Below are 19,550 nucleotides of genomic sequence, written 5' to 3' on the forward strand. Positions count from 1 at the left end.
CTGGTGGTAATGACCTGACCAGACCAATCTGAACTGAACTTGTGGATCTCATGAGCTGGTGGTAATGACCTGACCAGACCAATCTGAACCGAACTTGTGAATCTAGTGAGCTGGTGGTAATGACCTGCTCACAACTTGTGGGTCTGGTGCACTGGTTGTAACGACCTGATTTTAGCTGATGAAAGAGAAAAAGTTATCCAATTCCTCAGATATATTTATAACAGAAAAAAACAACTCCAATTGAGTCAAAAATTTATTAGTTACATATGTGGTAATGATATACATACAATGTAGTGTATAATAGTATCACAATGACGATTACTTCTTCTTCCTGTAACAGACAAAAAACAATTAATGCATACTTAGTTAAATAAAGATGTGGGGTGGAGACCTGTTAAACAAGGGCCATCAGAGACAGGTTATGCTCCCTGAATGGGACAAAATTTAAGTATGAAAAATAGTAAAGGGCAACAAGAGAGTGATGGTTCTTGTGCACTGCCCTTGTTCTTGTTGAGATCTATCGACCTTTGAAGTTTCAGGTTTATACATCTTATAGTGTTTGTGTGGTGCTACAGACAAAATTATGATGGACAGACAAACGGGCATCAAGACGGACAGACGGACGGACAGATGAAGTGACGAATATAATTACAAAACTGTCTAGGTTTACTGACTGTAAATCAAAGAATTGATTTGTGTCAAGATTTCATGGAAGAAAGAGTCACAATTAAGTAATTTACTGCTGTCGTTGACAAATCTAAGCTGTGGATTAGATACTGTTGAATATATTTGATAGTAAATTTCAATTTTATACAAGTTTGTATAAACTTACTTAAATCTGTTCTTATTTCCTGTTGACTTTCCTTTCATGCCCATCTCCTGTCTTTCTTTGTATGAAGGACTGAAATCAATTAATATCAATAGTATGCTCATATTAGGAATTTTACATTTTTCCTGAGTTAACATAATCTATGGTGTATGAGTACATATAACATTATCTGAATATTAGCAGATCAATAAAGTCATATAGCTCCCATTACTATACATAAGAAGTACAGCTTTAACACGTTACATGATACTTACATGGAAAGAAACAAATCTCCATCACACACATACTACAAACTTACCCAGCCCTAAATCTGATACTAACATGGAGAGAAGCAAATACAAAGTTGATCTCCATCACACACATACTACAAACTTACCCAGCCCTAAATCTGATACTAACATGGAGAGAAGCAAATACAAAGTTGATCTCCATCACACACATACTACAAACTTACCCAGCCCTAAACTTCTTGACAGCTGACTTGCCGGTGTCTGTGAGTTCCCGATCGAAGGCTGACTTCCTTTTCTGTCCTTTATTCTTTTTCTTATTATTCTTAGATTGACCTGGCAGCAAGAAAAAGACATACTGGGGGTATACACAAATTGAAGCTTCCTGGATATGTTGTTTTTTCCATTTATCTTTAAACATATTAAATAGTTTTGGTGCACAATGCTTTTTTCAAATATTTTTTATTACAAGGATCTTTTTCATTCATGTTTTCATTTAACATTTGTTAATATCACAAGAAAAATGTGAACAACAGAACTGCTAAAGTTATGATGGGGCGGACGGTTAAAATTTATAATCACATAACTGGCCTGTTGTATCTTGTTATACTGCCATTTGATAAATATCATAAAACACAAGTGTAGTAACACTATTGTAACGATTCACATCTTGATGATGTCACATGATTGGGCATAAAAAAGTGACTGTGTCAGGATGAGTTGGTCTTATCGGGAAATTCATTTGAGAGTTTTTACTCATTTTTTGAAAATATGGGTTATAAGATAAATAGAATCTTACCTTCTTGTCAGTGTAATATGGAATCCATTGAAATTGATAAATAGTTTGATATTTAATGTTCATGATATATCAAATTATTCCTATATTCCCAGAATTCCACATCACATTGACACACAGGTGAGATCCTTTATCTTCATATTTTCCTTACCTGATGTGTCATCCTCGTTATGTACCCGAAGTTTCTGTGGCCGGTATGATTTTTTTAAGGACTTGGTGGAGTAAAGATGTGACTTTGAAAGCTCGTGAAGGACTCGGTCCTCCGACTGTTGAGGAAACAGTGTTAAAACAAGTCAATATAAGCTCGAACACAACATCCTCGGACTGCTAGTAAATCTTTAATCAACTTATATAAAAGACAATGCAGAAAAGCTGAAATGTTGAGATATTGAAAGTTAAGTATTATCATATTTATACCTATTTAATTTTTCCATGTTCATGTTATCAAGGATAAAACTAAGAATTAGGGAATACTAACCATGTAGGAAAATATATGTAAATGAATTTTGGGATGAATACAGCTGATCATTCTGGCCTCAGATTTTACCCAGAGGCAGGAACTAGGGGAGAACTCAAAAGGGTTTGTTAAAAATGGATCAAAAGTGATCCCAGAGACAAGATACACAACACTTATTTTTTAAGTTTTATCCCCTACTTTGAGAATTTGTCCGTTTCTGAGACTTCCCCCCCACTTTTTTTAATGAAAGAAGAAAAAAGGTAATGGGGGAAAATGACATCAGTAGTACTCTGGTCTAGACAATCCCAAAAAACAAACCTTTTCTAATTCTTTATACAATTTGTAAACAAACACAACTTACTGTCTTCTTTTTCTTTGCCATCTTTTTATTAGTTCCAGTTCCAGAAAACTTTCCAAGTCGTAATGTTTCTAGAAAATAAGATAAAAGACATGAACACCACTAATGACATAAACATTCACCCCCCGATCTTCGAGGGATCGTGGTGCCAACCATTGTTTGGTCTTTATACGTTCATCAAAAGTTGGGAGCTGTACCCTTCTTTTCTAATCTTCACTTAGATTTTCAAATTAACGATGTGAAATTTCTTCTTTTTAAAAATATTGATAACGATAGTAATTTTTAACTGCCAAATCTAAGATGGTCATCTGTCAGCCATTTTGTTTTTGTGATCAGTACCAAAATCAAACTGGCACAACTTGGGACCAAGAGGAACCTACATATGAAAATTGTGAAGGATCCATCCAGTACTTCTCAAGAATGATTATAGTGGGCTTTGGTATCTTAAACACTGATACACGAAGCTATTTAAGTTCCCTGTATAAACAAGGAAATAAACAAAGGAATATTTCTCATAATCTTGTAAACATTCAGATAAACCAAACACAATCAACCCATTTCCCATCCACAAAAAGATGTCTTTTTTTATTAAAAAAAATTACCCGAAAACAAACAGCACTTTAGACACAGGTCTTTACCAAGCTGTGATTAACTGAAAGGTAATGATCTACCTAGAAGACTGAAAATGACAAGCAGACATTAAGTGATAAGGTTCATGCTTTCATGGCCAGGGGACATACTCTGTTGGTATTCCTCGAACATGAGGTACAATGTGGTATTCCTCGAACATGAGGTACAATGTACCAAGGCTATCTCACATTAAATAAAATTGTTTCTACAGGTTTGCTGAACATTTACAAGTAGTACAAAGTCTTCAGAACTTGATGAAATACAGCCTTGGTACCTTTCTCCTGCATACGGTCCTTGTGAGTCTGGAACCAGCCCCTTTTAGGGGCCACTTCCCCTCCTGCATTGAGAAGGTTCTGTGCCTTATTCATATGGTTCTCTGTAGCACGAAGCTCACGTTCTTCCTTTTCCTGTACCTCGATCTGAGCGACCTCCTTCTCCATACGACTAATACGGTCCCGGTACTTTGTGATCACCTCTGTAAATTTCAAAATAAATTTACTATTTACTTATGTAATCTTTTAAGAAACATCCTATATAATCAAAGAAAATTAAGAAAGATCTGTGATCATTTTGGTCTCAAATAAGTTTCAATTGAGCTTTGTTATCATACAAGAAGAAATTTTCATAGCATAAAGTTTAAATCTAACTGGTAGAGTAAACCTCAAACCAGTTGATATATATAAAAAAATTCACTGGATTGTTCTGTGTCAATATGACAATTCTACACCATTTTTCACCGGCATCATTTCCTGGAGCTACTGACCACAACTCTCACTGATACTCTGACAAAAAATACCTTGTGGCACTATGCGGGTTTTAAGCGGTGTTTTGGCCTGTTTAACAATTTCCTTAAGTATCTTTCTCTCCTGCTCACCAACCAATGTCACAGACCTGTTATCATAAACCATCAAAACATGTATAAACATTATATGTGAACCTGATAACAGAACAAATACATTTAAACTTCATTCCATTTTTTAAAGAAGAGCAACACAATGTAAATATACACTTTGTACATATAACATAAGTTATATTTAGTGTCAATATATACTTTTTACATATAACATAGGTTATATTTACAGTGTAAATATATACTTTGTACATATAACATAGGTTATATATAGTGTCAATATATACTTTGTACATATAACATAGGTTATATTTACAGTGTAAATATATACTTTGTACATATAACATAGGTTATATTTACAGTGTCAATATATACTTTGTACATATAACATAGGTTATATTTACAGTGTCAATATATACTTTGTACATATAACATAGGTTATATCTACAGTGTCAATATATACTTTGTACATATAACATAGGTTATATTTACAGTGTCAATATATACTTTGTACATATAACATAGGTTATATTTACAGTGTCAATATATACTTTGTACATATAACATAGGTTATATTTACGGTGTCAATAAACACTTTGTACATATAACATGTGTTATATTTTCAGTGTAAATATACAATTTAACAATATCACTATAATATCTCAAATTAGCAATGTAATATTCTACAATTGATCATGGTTCAGGAACCACGTCATGTTATACACACACAGCATAAATTATCAACCATGTCATGTTAAACAGTAAACCACGGTCTAGCAGCCATGTCATGTTATACAGTAAATCTTAGTTTATCAGTTATGTCATGTTATACTTCAATTCCTAATCCATCGGCCATGTCATGTTATACAGCAAATCTTAGTTTATCAGTTATGTCATGTTATACAACAATTCCTAATCCATCGGCCATGTCATGTTATACAGTAAACCAGAGTACATGTTATGATATACATTATTTCAAAGTCCATCAGCCTTGTTATTTTTGTGCATTATCACTCCATGGAAAATTATTGCAGCAATGAATTTATGCAACAACAACATACAGAAACTGTAACAAATGCAATCATAGCATGTCACCAACCTCTCGCCAAATAATATCTGGTCATGGGCTTCAAAATCAAAGGTGACAGGATGTTAAAGGGTCATTAGGTAAGTTGTCAATACTATTGTATAAGTTTTAAATACTGTTCTATGTAACGCTTAAATGCTTGAAAATTATTTTAGAATATCAGATGAAGAAATTGAATTTGAGATTTCCGAATACTGATAAAAAGCGGTGAAGTATCAGGTGATTGTAGTGTTTTACAAGATTTAAGCAGGTCATTATAGGGTCAATATCTTTTTGACCTGATGAAATCAGGTGACTTGGTGACAGAACCATAAAAATAAAGACTATCGCTAAAATATGAATGTCTACTCTACTTCAGTGATTAGGTACTAAATATTTCCCTACTGGATGTAGAACTAACATCTTTTATGTTTAATATTTTACACATTCTATGATAAATGTAAACATACCTGCCCTTCCGTCCGGCACGAGCTGTCCTTCCCACTCGATGTACGTAGTGTTTTGTCGTGTTTGGCATGGTAAAATTTATCACCTAAATAGGGGTGAAGAAATTTATGTGAAAATCTGTTACAGAATGAACTGTACTATACACTTGTCACATGTCTGATCAGTCAGCAGTCAAACTGAGGTGTTGGAACCAACACAACCTCTTTCCTGAAGCTACAGGCAAAGTAAAACAGTTAATCATGTTTACCCCAACACTAAAGGGAATCAGGTTGATTGTCAACTGGTAATAAAGGCAAACAACAATGGTCCTGTTACATGATCCAAAATAATCAGATAAAGGCCGTTCATGCTGAGAAATTTTAAGGAAAGCAGTCGTCTGTTTTGGCAACCTTCATCAGACAGACGAGTTCATCATAATTGTTTGAATGCTTGGGTGTATTTGGATGTACATCATCAATCAACATTTTTTATTTTCGCTTTTTCTGGAAAATGGTTGAAAATACTTAAGTTACATTAACATAGTGAGTCAGGTTAGAATGAAAACTATCCATCAAAAAATCAATGAAACAGAAAGTAGGAGATAAATTGTCATTGATAAATTAAAAGTTACTGGATGAATTAATTACAGAGGAATATTCTGGTGCAGCCTTATAATAAAAGTTGTGGGGAGGGCGTCCTCCAATGAATGGACCTATAACTGGTAAAAAACAGTCTAAAAATATTCTGGTGTAGCCTTGTGATAAAAGTTGTGGGGAGAGCTCATCCCAATATCTGATAACATATTATACAAAAATATGCTGATGATAAAAGGCAAACACTTCATAGGACAGGTTCTGTCAGAAAACAACTGTGACATTTAAATTGTTGAAATAGGATACATATACTTTAAAGTAACAATACATTTTTAGACTTTTGAATAATATCCAAAGCTTTGTACACATACATCTGGTTTTACATGGTAGTAGGTACTTACAGTTTTCACACCTTGTATGTCCAGACCTCTAGCTGCCAGATCTGTAGCCAGTAAAACATCTACCTCACCGAGCTTGAACTTTTTTAGAGTCTCTAATCGCTGTTTCATAAAGGAGAAGCAGACATACATATATTAATAGCAATAATGAAGTATTATAAAACAGGAGCTCGAGGTATTTTCTCTATTTAGGCTATGAACGTATAAAAATGTCAGTAGGACTAATATATGTAGACTTGCCAACAAAAACACAAATAATCTTACCTTATCTTATCTAACCTGATATAATCTTAACTCGCATTACTTAACTCAACATTATCTTATCTTATCTAACCTGATATAATCTTAACTTGCATTACTTAACTCAACATTATCTTACCTTATCTTATCTAACCTGATATAATCTTAACTCGCATTACTTAACTCAATGTTTTCTTACCTTATCTTATCTAACCTGATATAATCTTAACTCGCATTACTTAACTCAACATTATCTTACCTTATCTTATCTAACCTGATATAATCTTAACTCGCATTACTTAACTCAACATTATCTTACCTTATCTTATCTAACCTGATATAATCTTAACTCACATTACTTAACTCAACATTATCTTACCTTATCTTATCTAACCTGATATAATCTTAACTCGCATTACTTAACTCAATGTTTTCTTACCTTATCTTATCAAACCTGATATAATCTTAACTCGCATTACTTAACTCAATGTTATCTTATCTTATCTAACCTGATATAATCTTAACTCGCATTACTTAACTCAATGTTATCTTATCTTATCTTATCTAACCTGATATAATCTTAACTCGCATTACTTAACTCAATGTTATCTTAACTTATCTTATCTAACCTGATATAATCTTAACTCGCATTAATTAACTCAATGTTATCTTATCTTATCTAACCTGATATAATCTTAACTCGCATTACTTAACTCAATGTTATCTTATCTTATCATATCCAACCTGATATAATCTTAACTCGCATTACTTAACTCAATGTTATCTTACCTTATCTTATCTAACCTGATATAATCTTAACTCGCATTACTTAACTCAATGTTATCTTACCTTATCTTATCTAACCTGATATAATCTTAACTCGCATTACTTAACTCAATGTTATCTTACCTTATCTTATCTAACCTGATATAATCTTAACTCGCATTACTTAACTCAATGTTATCTTATCTTATCTTATCTAACCTGATATAATCTTAACTCGCATTACTGAACTCAATGTTATCTTACCTTATCTTATCTAACCTGATATAATCTTAACTCGCATTACTTAACTCAACATTATCTTACCTGTGCCTGTGAGAGATTGCCGTGTAACTCGCCTACATTCACTCCTAAAAGTCCAAGGACTATGTGCATGCGATGTGCCTGTTTCTTTGTCTGTATAAACACGATACACTGGTCGCGAAATGTTCTGCTCACTAGAGCTACAATATAGAAAACAAGTAAAGATGGGCTGCTGGAAGCATTGATTTTCACGGATATCATATCCGTTCTATATTTACAAATCAAAATCTCCAAAATGAAACATAAAATTTAGAATGTCATATACTTGATTCAAACAGTCAATTTCCAGTCATGATTTATTACATTTTGAGGTTTAAATCATGTTCATCAAAATGACAAGCAATTTTAACAAAATTGTAAAGTTTGTATATTATCAAGTGAAGGCATGTCAATGTAAAAGACGAGCTTAAATGTCTCCTGGTGCCTAGACTAGGAAGAATTACCTGCTACAATGGCCTCACGGTCACCCTCTCTGTTGGGACGTATTCTCACAAACTCCTGACGAAGGCCAAGAGCCACATCTGTACTTTCATTGACAAAGATTTTCACAGGATTCCTCAGAGAAACTGCTGCCAAGTCTTTTACCTAACAACAAATATCAAACAATAAAATGGTAAATAAACAAATATCAAACAATAATAACAAATAATTACAAATATGATAGAAATCTTAAAACAAGATAAAGCAAAGCATTATCCCCCACACCCCAATGTTTAACAGAAAGATATACAATAATATTTATAAATATCACAATAACAGGTATTAACTCCATTCCATCACTGTTACTGATATTTTGATGTAGACCATCTTTTACTGATATGTTTTTGAGTATGGTGTGGCATCATTTACGAATAAATTATAACAACAATAATCAATAAACTTTGATGTATTATTTATCATGGGATATATATAAATAGGACGGTAACTTATAAAACTTGAAAACTTTCCCAATGATTGATGCTAATTTCCAACAGACAACAGAAAGAGAAATATCCAAAGTCAAAACAACCCCAGTAGCAAAATGCACAAAGCAAGCACTAGCTTGTACAAAGTTTCAGGTAGTTCTTGGAAATTTTGGTTGCCATGAAACCCTTAAAACATTTTATTTCTGATCTGTTTCCATGGTAATAAGAAAAAATGATAACTCCTCCATCACTAAGTCACCATTAAGTAATAGATGATAAGTGGGCAAAGTATCGATACTTATCTCAAAAAGTCTGAATATTTTACTTTAGACACAGCAAAACTTGTCATTTTGCTTGTTTCCATGGTAACCAAAAATTATAAAAACAATTGAGAACTTCTCAATAGCAAATGACACTCTCAGAATGCTGGCTGAACAGCTGTACAAGTTCCAGGATTTTATGGACATGTTTCATACAAATGAAATTTGTATTTTTTTCCCTTTTGTTTCCAATGTAACAAAAAGAAGTATTTAACTGGAGAAATTCTCAAAAGCAAAATGCACTTATGGCACAATGGTAACTATAAAGTTTGTTTCTTGCTATTGTGTGGAAAATACCCAAGCATGGATGAATCAATGTACATAGGAATGCATGTACAGAGCTTAATTCAATATCCGTCTAAACCCATTTCCAATGTGATAATAGAATATGTCCTAACCAGATACTCAATCTACAAGGAAATACTGCATTAATATTCTGGCGTGGAAACATTTTGGATAGTGTAATTCACCACTGTTTGGAGGCTAATTAGAGTGTAAATGATGGATATGATATTAGCATGACCACATTGTTTATGGTGCCCTCTGGATTGTAATCTGCAAAGATATGGTTCAGTGACTTTTAATTCAGGTCACCTTGACCTTTTCATTAGTGTCTTTGACCTTCATATAAGTGCACCTTGACTTTCATGTTCATTCACTTTCAAATACTGAGTATCTCTACCTGTATGGCAAGTATCTACCTGTATGGCGAGTATCTAACTGTAGTGTGAGCATCTACCTGTATGGTGAGTATCTACCTGTATGGTGAGCATCTACCTGTATGGTGAGTATCTACCTGTATGGTGAGTATCTACCTGTATGGTGAGCATCTACCTGTATGGTGAGTATCTACCTGAATATCTACCTGTATAGTGAGTATCTACCTGTATAGTGAGTATCTACCTGTATGGTGAGTATCTACCTGAATATCTACCTGTATGGTGAGTATCTACCTGTATAGTGAGTATCTACCTGTATGGTGAGTTTCTACCTGAATATCTACCTATATAGTGAGTATCTACCTGTATAGTGAGTATCTACCTGTATAGTGAGTATCTACCTGTATGGTGAGTATCTACCTGAGTATCTACCTGTATAGTGAGTATCTACCTGTATAGTGATTATCTACCTGTATGGTGATTATCTACCTTATCTACCTGTATGGTGAGTATCTACCTGTATAGTGAGTTTCTACCTGTATGGTGAGTATCTACCTGAGTATCTACCTGTATAGTGAGTATCTACCTGTATGGTGAGTATCTACCTGTATGGTGAGTATCTACCTGAGTATCTACCTGTATGGTGAGTATCTACCTGTATGGTGAGCATCTACCTGTATGGTGAGCATCTACCTGAGCATCTACCTGTATGGTGAGCATCTACTTGTATGGTGAGTATTTACCTGTATAGTGAGTATCTACCTGTATGGTGAGTATCTACCTGTATAGTGAGTATCTACCTGTATAGTGAGTATCTACCTGTATGGTGAATATCTACCTGAGTATCTACCTGTATGGTGAGTATCTACCTGTATGGTGAGTATCTACCTGTATGGTGAGTATCTACCTGTATGGTGAGTATCTACCTGTATGGTGAATATCTACCTGTATGGTGAGTATCTAGCTGTATGGTGAGTATCTACCTGTATGGTGAGTATCTACCTGTATGTGGTGAGTATCTACCTGTATGGTGAGTATCTACCTGTATGGTGAGTATCTACCTGTATGGTGAATATCTACCTGTATGGTGAGTATCTACCTGTATAGTGAGTATCTACCTGTATGGCAAGTATCTACCTGTATAGTGAGTATCTACCTGTATGGCGAGTATCTACCGGAGTATCTACCTGTATAGTGAGTATCTACCTGTATGGTGAGTATCTACCTGAGTATCTACCTGTATGGTGAGTATCTACCTGTATGGTGAATATCTACCTGAGTATCTACCTGTATGGTGAGTATCTACCTGTATGGTGAGTATCTACCTGTATGGTGAGTATCTACCTGTATGGTGAGTATCTACCTGTATGGTGAGTATCTACCTGTATAGTGAGTATCTACCTGTATGGTGAGTATCTACCTGTATGGTGAGTATCTACCTGTATGGTGAGTATCTACCTGAGTATCTACCTGTATGGTGAGTATCTACCTGTATGGTGAGTATCTACCTGTATAATGAGTATCTACCTGTTTGGTGAGTATCTACCTGTATGGTGAGTATCTACCTGTATGGTGAGTATCTACCTGTATGGTGAGTATCTACATATAACTAGCAAATTCAGGTATGTAAGGTTGACTTGATCCGTTTCTAGTGACTAAAAAGAAAACGAGCTATGTGAATTTGGTTTAGTGGTCTTAACTTGTTCCCATTTAAAATGATAAGGTAATGTGACTCTAGTAGAGTGACCTTGACCTATACTTATCCACGAGAACCTGACTTTTAATCTATAGCTGTATTGTTACCTCTTCTGTCATGGTAGCTGAGAACAACATAGTTTGCCTTGTGCGGGAACATTGTCGAATGATTTCTTTCATCTGCTCCGCAAAATATTCATCCAACATTCTGGAACATCACAAAATTGTTTCATTAGTTAAGCCAACTAATTGTTGTAACATCACTGAGGGACAGAGGCAAGGTTATCTAGACAAGGGTCTCTATACTTACCTCTCTGTCTTGTACAAGGCTATCTGACTTTTCTAGGTTGACAATTTCAATGTTTATCTATCTACCTTATCTAGGACAAGGATCTCTATGTTTATCTGTCTACCTTGCCTACACAAGGATCTCTATGTTTATCCATCTACCTTATCTAGGACAAGGATCTCTATGTTTATCTGTCTACCTTGTCTACACAAGGATCTCTATGTTTATCTGTCTAGGACAAAGATCTCTATGTTTATCTGTCTACCTTGTCTAGGACAAGGATCTCTATGTTTATCTGTCCTGACCTGTCTACAGTGTCTACACAAGGATCTTTATGTTTACCCATGTGTCTCATCTAGGACGAGGATCTTTATGTCTACCTACATTCCTTGTCTTCGTCAATTATCTCTGTTTACCTGTCTGCCTCATCCAGGACAAGGATCACTATGTTTATCTGTCCTGACCTGTCTACCGTGTCTCATCTAGGACATGGATCTTTATGTCTACCTACGTTCCTTGTCTTCATCAATTATCTCTGTTTACCTGTCCTGACCTGTCTACAGTGTCTACACAAGGATCTTTATGTTTACCCATGTGTCTCATCTAGGACGAGGATCTCTATGTCTACCCACGTTCCTTGTCTTGCCTCATCCAGGACAAGGATCTCTATGTTTACCTGTCCTGACCTGTCTACCGTGTCTACACAAGGATCTTTATGTTTACTCATGTGTCTCACCTTAGACGTTGATCATTATGTCTACCTTTGTTCCTTGTCTTCGTCAATTATCTCTATATTTACCTGTCTGCCTCGTCCAGGACAAGGATCTCTATGCTGTTGAGTCCAAAGTTAGGAGAGTTTTGCAGATGGTCAAGGAGACGTCCAGGTGTGGCTATTACAATATCTGGGTTCAATCTCAGTGCTGCCTCCTGTGCCTTCAGGTCCAAACCACCTACATTAAAGTATACACAATATCTATTACATTTATGGTAACAGGTATATGTATTAGGTACTAACTTTTCTTAAAAATGCAAATATTTCAATCTTTTACCTGTAAAACAGACAACTAAGAATGTCATTGTTATCAACTGTAATTCATTCAATCAACCTATGTTACTAGCTGTTAAAGTCAGATTTCATATACATGTCCTCATTCAAATCTTTTGGATTATTTTAGTTTTTAATACGAAGTCAAACCTGTCAATAAAGACCACTCTAAAAAGCTGAAAATGAATCCTCTATATGCAGGTAACCTTGATAAAGAGGTTCAATTTCACTGAACAGAATTACATTGGGAGTCAAAACCAGTGGTCTTTCCAGGCAAGTGCTTACTAAATGTGGCCTCTGAATTGGATCTAAATGCAACATCCATCAAAAGTGTCTCCCACTAAAAGGTGTTAATATGGTATTTAACAGGAACAATCATTAGAGATAACATACCTGTAGATAGTGTGATCTGTATTTGGGTATACTGGGCAAGTTGCTTCGCAACAGTAAACACCTGGATAGCCAGTTCTCTTGTGGGCACCATAACGATGACACGTGTCACAGCATCCTGTTTGGGTTTGTATAGCAGTCGTTCCAGGATTGGTAGCATAAATGCCACAGTTTTACCTAAAGCATTTAAAAATATAATATTTTCATAAAATAACAAGAAAGAAATTGTCTTAAATAAATTTGAGTTCAATACCTGAAGTGAGATCAATCTTTTCTGAGTTGAATTCATTAAGATAACTTGAGAAATTTCCCTTAATTGAAGTTAACATATCTATGTTGAATTCCCTTTTGAAAATAATTCCTATATGAGTTTAATCCCCTCATTAAGACAAATCTTATTTGATTTGAATTTATCTCATTAAGATAAATTGGACCTGATTTGAATCCCCCCTCCCAATTCAGGTAAATCTTTTCTTATTAGAATTTCCTCATAGAAAAATCTTATCTTATTTGAATCCCCCCATTAAGATAGATCTTATCTGATTTAAATTCCCTCACTAAGATAAATATGATCTTATTAGAATCCCCTCATTAAGACAAATGTCGTCTAATTTTAATTCCCTGCGTAAGATAAATATCTTATTTGAACCCCATCATTATCCTTCCTTTCTATCTTGTTAGAATCCCTTCGTTATGACAAACTTTATCTGTTAGGAGTGCCCTAATTAAGCTAAATTGTATTTGATTAGAATCCTTTCATTATGATAAATAAAATTTGAGTTGAATCCTCTCATTAAGACAGAGATTTTGTAGTTATCTCCCCTGATTATGAACAAAAAAGCCATTGATTTTAGTGGTAAAGTCTTATTGAATTTTTGACCGTTGTGGTCCAGACTAACTCAGGATCATTTCAGGCAAGTGAATCCCACTGGTGGGATTTGATAAATTTGAAATAGATGTTGTTAAGAAAATTCATGATTACACAATTGTGCTACAAAATGGTTGCTGCAGCTGTTAAAGTAGAACTTGGAAAGTTAAAAAATGTGTTTTTCAAGATGGTGGCCATGTTGGCAAAATGGATTTTGAACTGACGAAATTAAACACTTGGTCAGGACTATCTCAAGATCATAACATGCAAGCTTGAGCTGAATTCCATAGATCAAAATTGAGACAAAATTTGAAATGTGAAAAACTTTTGCATGGCAGACATTGTATAGCAATGGTTGTGTAAAAGGACCTAAAAATCGTATTGGTACATTGAATCCTATGACAGAGGATAATTTCATGAGTTAAGGCTACTTCCTTTGATGAATATAGGGATAGATGGTCATATGCTTTTCTTAAAGTTGACTACTAAGTTGTGTGTAGATACCCACCAGAGCCTGTTACAGCACAAGCACACAAGTCCTTGCCAAGCAGTGCCACTGGTATAGTAGCTCCCTGAATGGGTGTTGGCTTCTCAAAATTCATGTTTGCCAATCCCTGTAGAAAAAAAATCATCTGCATGTTACCAAGTATTAGAGTCAAATTCTCGTTCAACACTATCTGAAGGATTTTCTAATTAAGGGATTTTAAAGTGAACTTGTGTCAACTGTCACCCTCTGAAACCTTCGACGTCAGCATACTCCAGCTATCCTGGTTCATAACCAAGGATTAAGTGTAGTTAATAGCCAGACCAAATGAATGACAACATAACAGGTAGTAGGACCATGGACCCATGTCGCAGTTCAATAACATTTCTAACACACATTTCATCAGTTATTAATGTAGTATAAAACAGTAAAGGAAGGATACTTCCTTAATGTAGTATAGTAATTAATTAGTATGAAAACAACTTCCAACTAAACATGATAGGAAATTAAGGAAGAAAAATAATCAATTGCCTCTGAGTGACATAGACAGAGTTATTTAAGACTCTACTTGTGTGACATGGACAAATTCTTTAACCCTTGAGGCTTTAAAACTTAAAAATGTTAACTCTGTCAACATTAAACAAAGGTGAAAGAGTATTGCATTTTTCATGCTTGGTCCTGAAAAAGTTATCAACTTAAGATATGATGAGTATGGACAAATTTCATTCCACAATGCAATCAGTGATTTACCTTCATTAGTGGTCTGGAAATATTCATATCATTGAAGCTCACACTGTCATCAAATGTGTCAATGCATTCTGAAAACTCAATCTTTTCCTGCTCCTGTGGGTCAGAAATATGAATTGTGTATGTATTGGTAATGTTTGGAAATAAGCCTATCAATATACATGTATATTGCTATTTCAGTGTCACACAATAAGCCCATCCCCTGAGCACCAGTAGAAATACATATAGAGCCATAATGTGAGGACCTTATTTGTAGAAAAAGGTATTTTATCCTTTAAAATGTTGAAAGTTCTTTACAAATATTAGCATTGACATGTTTTTAAAGGACAATCTGACATTTGTTGTGGTGATCATGTGATTTAAATCAGTTGAACAGTTCTGAATCAGATATCTTCTCCCCATCATCAGAATAAGCCAAAAGTATCATAAAAAACTTGCAAATCCCAATGTGTACATGATTAAAATGATCAAAATCAAAGCTCATTAATTAGTCATTAAGCTATCATATAATCCATTTTTATCTCCATTGAGTCATCATCTTACAAGGATCTTTCTGATTTTCCAGTTTGTATGAGATGTATGAAACCAGTCTAGAGATTTTTATTCTAAAATGAAAAAACTGTAATAAGTTTCTTAAATCTCACATAAAATGGAATTGATATAAGATTTTATTTATCACATAACTAACATCAATTAAAGAATTTTGTTAGACTTATCAAAATCGAAATTGACATTCTATATCTTAATTATGGATGACATCACAATGCAGATGTTGCCATTTAGCTAACAAATATCACTCACCTCTTCACTGTCATTATCTTGGTTCTTCTTTCTCTGTTTCTTTTTCTTTTTTTCTTTTGTTTTAACAGTGTCTAACACATAAAACAACGTACAAAATTTACATACAATTATATCTGTCTTAACCTGAAATCTACAAATACTGATCATTGTGTATACAGATGCTTCAAAATCATATCTACATATTGTGCTAACACATGGCTATGTATACAGTTTCTGACCTTTTTGCTCTTGCATGAAGTCAATTTCATTTCATTTTGGTTCTCCTGTTGTTCTATTTTCATTTTTAGAGATATTAACATGGTTTCCAGAAATCTGACAGGGTATACATGACTAGGCACATATCATATCTACCATTGTAATTTGGTAAAAATAGTGTCACTCTTCATTACCAGTCATCATTTCCTCGTCAGAAGATACATCTTCTTCTATCTCTTCATCTCCACTCTCAATATCGTCATCTTTCTTCTGGAAAACAAGATACAAATACTTGAATCAATAAGCATTCACTTTGTTTAAAAAAAATCAAGAGGTCCATGGTCCTTAAATGTCATCAGATAATTGATAGATGGTTGGACAGACTACATAATTTGCTGATGGTGGTCTGACAAATCTAATGAATTCAGATTTTTAACATTCCTAGAAACTATCAGAAACTCATAAATGGCAGGTTTTGTTCATGAAAATCACACTACATATTGCTGCTGTGGCCACCATGTTGAAATTTTGACTAGGCTGAAAAATAAAAACTTTTCATTTTTTTTTTCTGTTACAAATTAAATTGCAAATATTTTCCCCAAAGGTGTGAATGAAACCTCAAAAAGTAGCTTAAACTATTTCTTCAAGATGAGTTATGTAGGATTTTGGACCAAATCTAAAAAATAAGGTTTTGTCAGGACAATCTCAGGATCACTTCATGCATGTTTGATATCACTGCCACTCCCTAATAATGTTTCAGACCAAATCTAGATCAAATCCACCCAGAAATTAAGAGGGAGTAGCATTTAAAGCAAAACATTGTCTAACTTCCCCTTTTGGGGCCCCACCCCTAAGTCCCTGAATGTGAAATCAACTTACTGAATTTAAGAATTAATTGGCCACCTTTAACTATATTTTAGGCAAAATTGGAATGAAATACATTCAAGTATTAAGTAAGAGTAATGTCAAACTTTTCCCTTCAGGAAAACTCCCCCCCCCCCCCCCAAGTTCCTACAAGTCAAACCAACTTTCTGAATTTAGAAAATAATTCCCCATCCACAATGATATTTCAGATCAAATGTGGTTGAAATCTATTCAAGCATTTACAGAAGAGTAGCATTTTGAAGCAAAATATTTACTAACTTCCTCATTTGGGACCAATTCCCATCTCCATGTCCGTCAGGGTAAAATCAAATTTTTGAACTTAAGAAATAATTCACTACCCTCAATGATGTTTCAGACTAAATTTGGTTGAAATCCATTCAAGTATTATGAAAGAGTAGCATTTTGAAGCAAAATATTGACTAACTTTGTGTTTCTGACAAAATATGAATTAAATCCATTCAAGTTTTGAGGAAGAGAAGTGATTTGAAACAAAGTATTGTCTAACTACATGATGTTTCTGACCAAATTTGGTTGCAATCTGCTGAGGTGTTAAGCAGGAATAGTGTTTTAAAGGAAAAGTTTAGAGACTGTGGACGATAGCAGACAGCACATGATAGCAAAAGGTCATCTTGTCCCTTTGGGTCAGATGACCTAAAAGCGTGATAATGGAAAAATAGGAAGTAGCTTGAGAATAGTTCTTTCAAAAAAGGACAATTTCTTTCCGACATCAACCCATAGTCACATTAAGTCTCAATCCACACTCCGCATACTGATATGTCAAAACTTCGTCACAGTATCCAATATTATTGAAGATCAAAATGAAATCTATGATTTCTCAACAGTCTATTAACATGTATTGCAGTACAGTAACTGTTTCAAATAGTGATAATTCTGTAATCAACATTTCATCCCAGAAAATGCCATTTCTGATCTGTAGTTTCCTTTCTTACTAGGACACCTTTAGACTTTTTGTTATGATTTTGGGCAATGTCAACTCTGATAGTTTGAACTCTTATTTTCACAAAGATAATTCTGTGTAATTCGAACAACATTTAACTTATTTTGTTTGAACTGACTAAAGATTTACTGTATTAAGGTTGATAGAATGCCAGAGTAATTAATAATACAATAAGAATCTACCTTTTATCAAACCTTTTACCTTCTTGCAATCAGAAACAAGTCTAGCATATATGGCCATTACATTGAATGTCACCAACAGGAATACTCACTTCCCTCTTTATTTTCTTTCGTGCCTTTGCAATTTTCTCGTCTAAGGAGGTTTCATCTTGTCTTTTTCGTTGAATTTTTAAGCCATAATCTACTTTAAATGCTGTCTGTGAATCTTGCTGGTCAGTGAAAACAAAACTGGCATTGAATTCGTCTGCTAGTTTTTTGTTCTTTTTCTTTTTCTTTGAAATTTTAACAGCATCCTAAAAATCAAAAAAAGCAAAAATATCTTGAAGAGAACAATAAACAATTTTTCTAAAATGTTAGATGAGACATTTTTTAAGTTTATTAATCGTTTCTGTATTCAATCATGATTATGATTACTGACAGTAAAGAAATGTTAATCAATATTTTTTAAATCTTCTAAATTTTCTGTCCAGTAAAATTAGATAGTTTAATGATTTGACAGTTTGTCCATTTGTCACCAATATCCGTCAAAATAGTTTACTTCAAATATTATTCTGGCGGTAAAACAATGTCATTCCCATGCTTTTTAATTTCTTCAATTCACTGTCCAGCAAAAGAACGGAGAAGTTCTCGATTTAACTTTTCCTATCCGTCAAAATAGGTTACTGCTGAACATAAACATCGCCACGTGCGGGCCACATGGCAGTGTATGCTATTATCGTTTTAAACGTACTCGACTATGTACAAATAAAATGAGAAATGGCATAAACTTCTTAGCTCAAACCTCATCGTCACTATCGCTGCTCTCCTCTGCGAAATCGATGCTATCGTTTTCGTTGATTGTACCAATCAATCCCAAGTCATTTAACACGGCCATCTTTATTACATCGACTTACTAAATGCCGTGCGATAACATTAAAGAACAAAGGAGCGATCTCGCACTTGCTACTTCCCAGGCCTAAATCGAACGCACAAATGAGCCTAATAAGAAAAAGTATGTCTGCTTTTTCTTAAATTTACTTTAAAACATTGATCATTTTTCTTTTCGCATGGGTAGTGTGTTTTCTGTGTTTTGAATAGTTCATGATATTGTTTATACTATAACAATAATGTGTCGCGTTGGGGTTGATTTGAATACAGTACACTTAAGGTTCAT

The 19,550-nt window shown here is 34.2% G+C and overlaps 1 protein-coding gene across 1 annotated transcript; it reads right to left on the reverse strand.

The window, feature by feature from the left end:
- Positions 1-242: 242 nt before the first annotated feature.
- Positions 243-19,271, reverse strand: LOC132553916 (probable ATP-dependent RNA helicase DDX27). Its single transcript, XM_060218204.1, has 20 exons — positions 19,179-19,271; positions 18,490-18,690; positions 16,570-16,645; positions 16,181-16,251; positions 15,383-15,475; positions 14,657-14,762; positions 13,284-13,457; positions 12,645-12,795; positions 11,665-11,764; positions 8,421-8,562; positions 7,981-8,117; positions 6,655-6,753; positions 5,684-5,766; positions 4,094-4,188; positions 3,572-3,772; positions 2,671-2,738; positions 2,004-2,118; positions 1,284-1,392; positions 833-901; positions 243-331 (listed from the first exon to the last, which is right to left on the reverse strand). Exons 1-20 carry the CDS (start codon positions 19,269-19,271, stop codon positions 319-321), a joined length of 2,196 nt encoding a protein of 731 aa, XP_060074187.1. The 3' UTR covers positions 243-318.
- Between the last annotated feature and the right edge of the window lie 279 nt (positions 19,272-19,550).

The sequence above is a fragment of the Ylistrum balloti genome, unplaced genomic scaffold (genome assembly GCF_031769215.1).
Source record: "Ylistrum balloti isolate Yb309-2 unplaced genomic scaffold, AGI_CSIRO_Ybal_v1 Utg370368, whole genome shotgun sequence".
In the NCBI taxonomy this organism is placed as follows: Eukaryota; Metazoa; Mollusca; class Bivalvia; order Pectinida; family Pectinidae; genus Ylistrum; species Ylistrum balloti.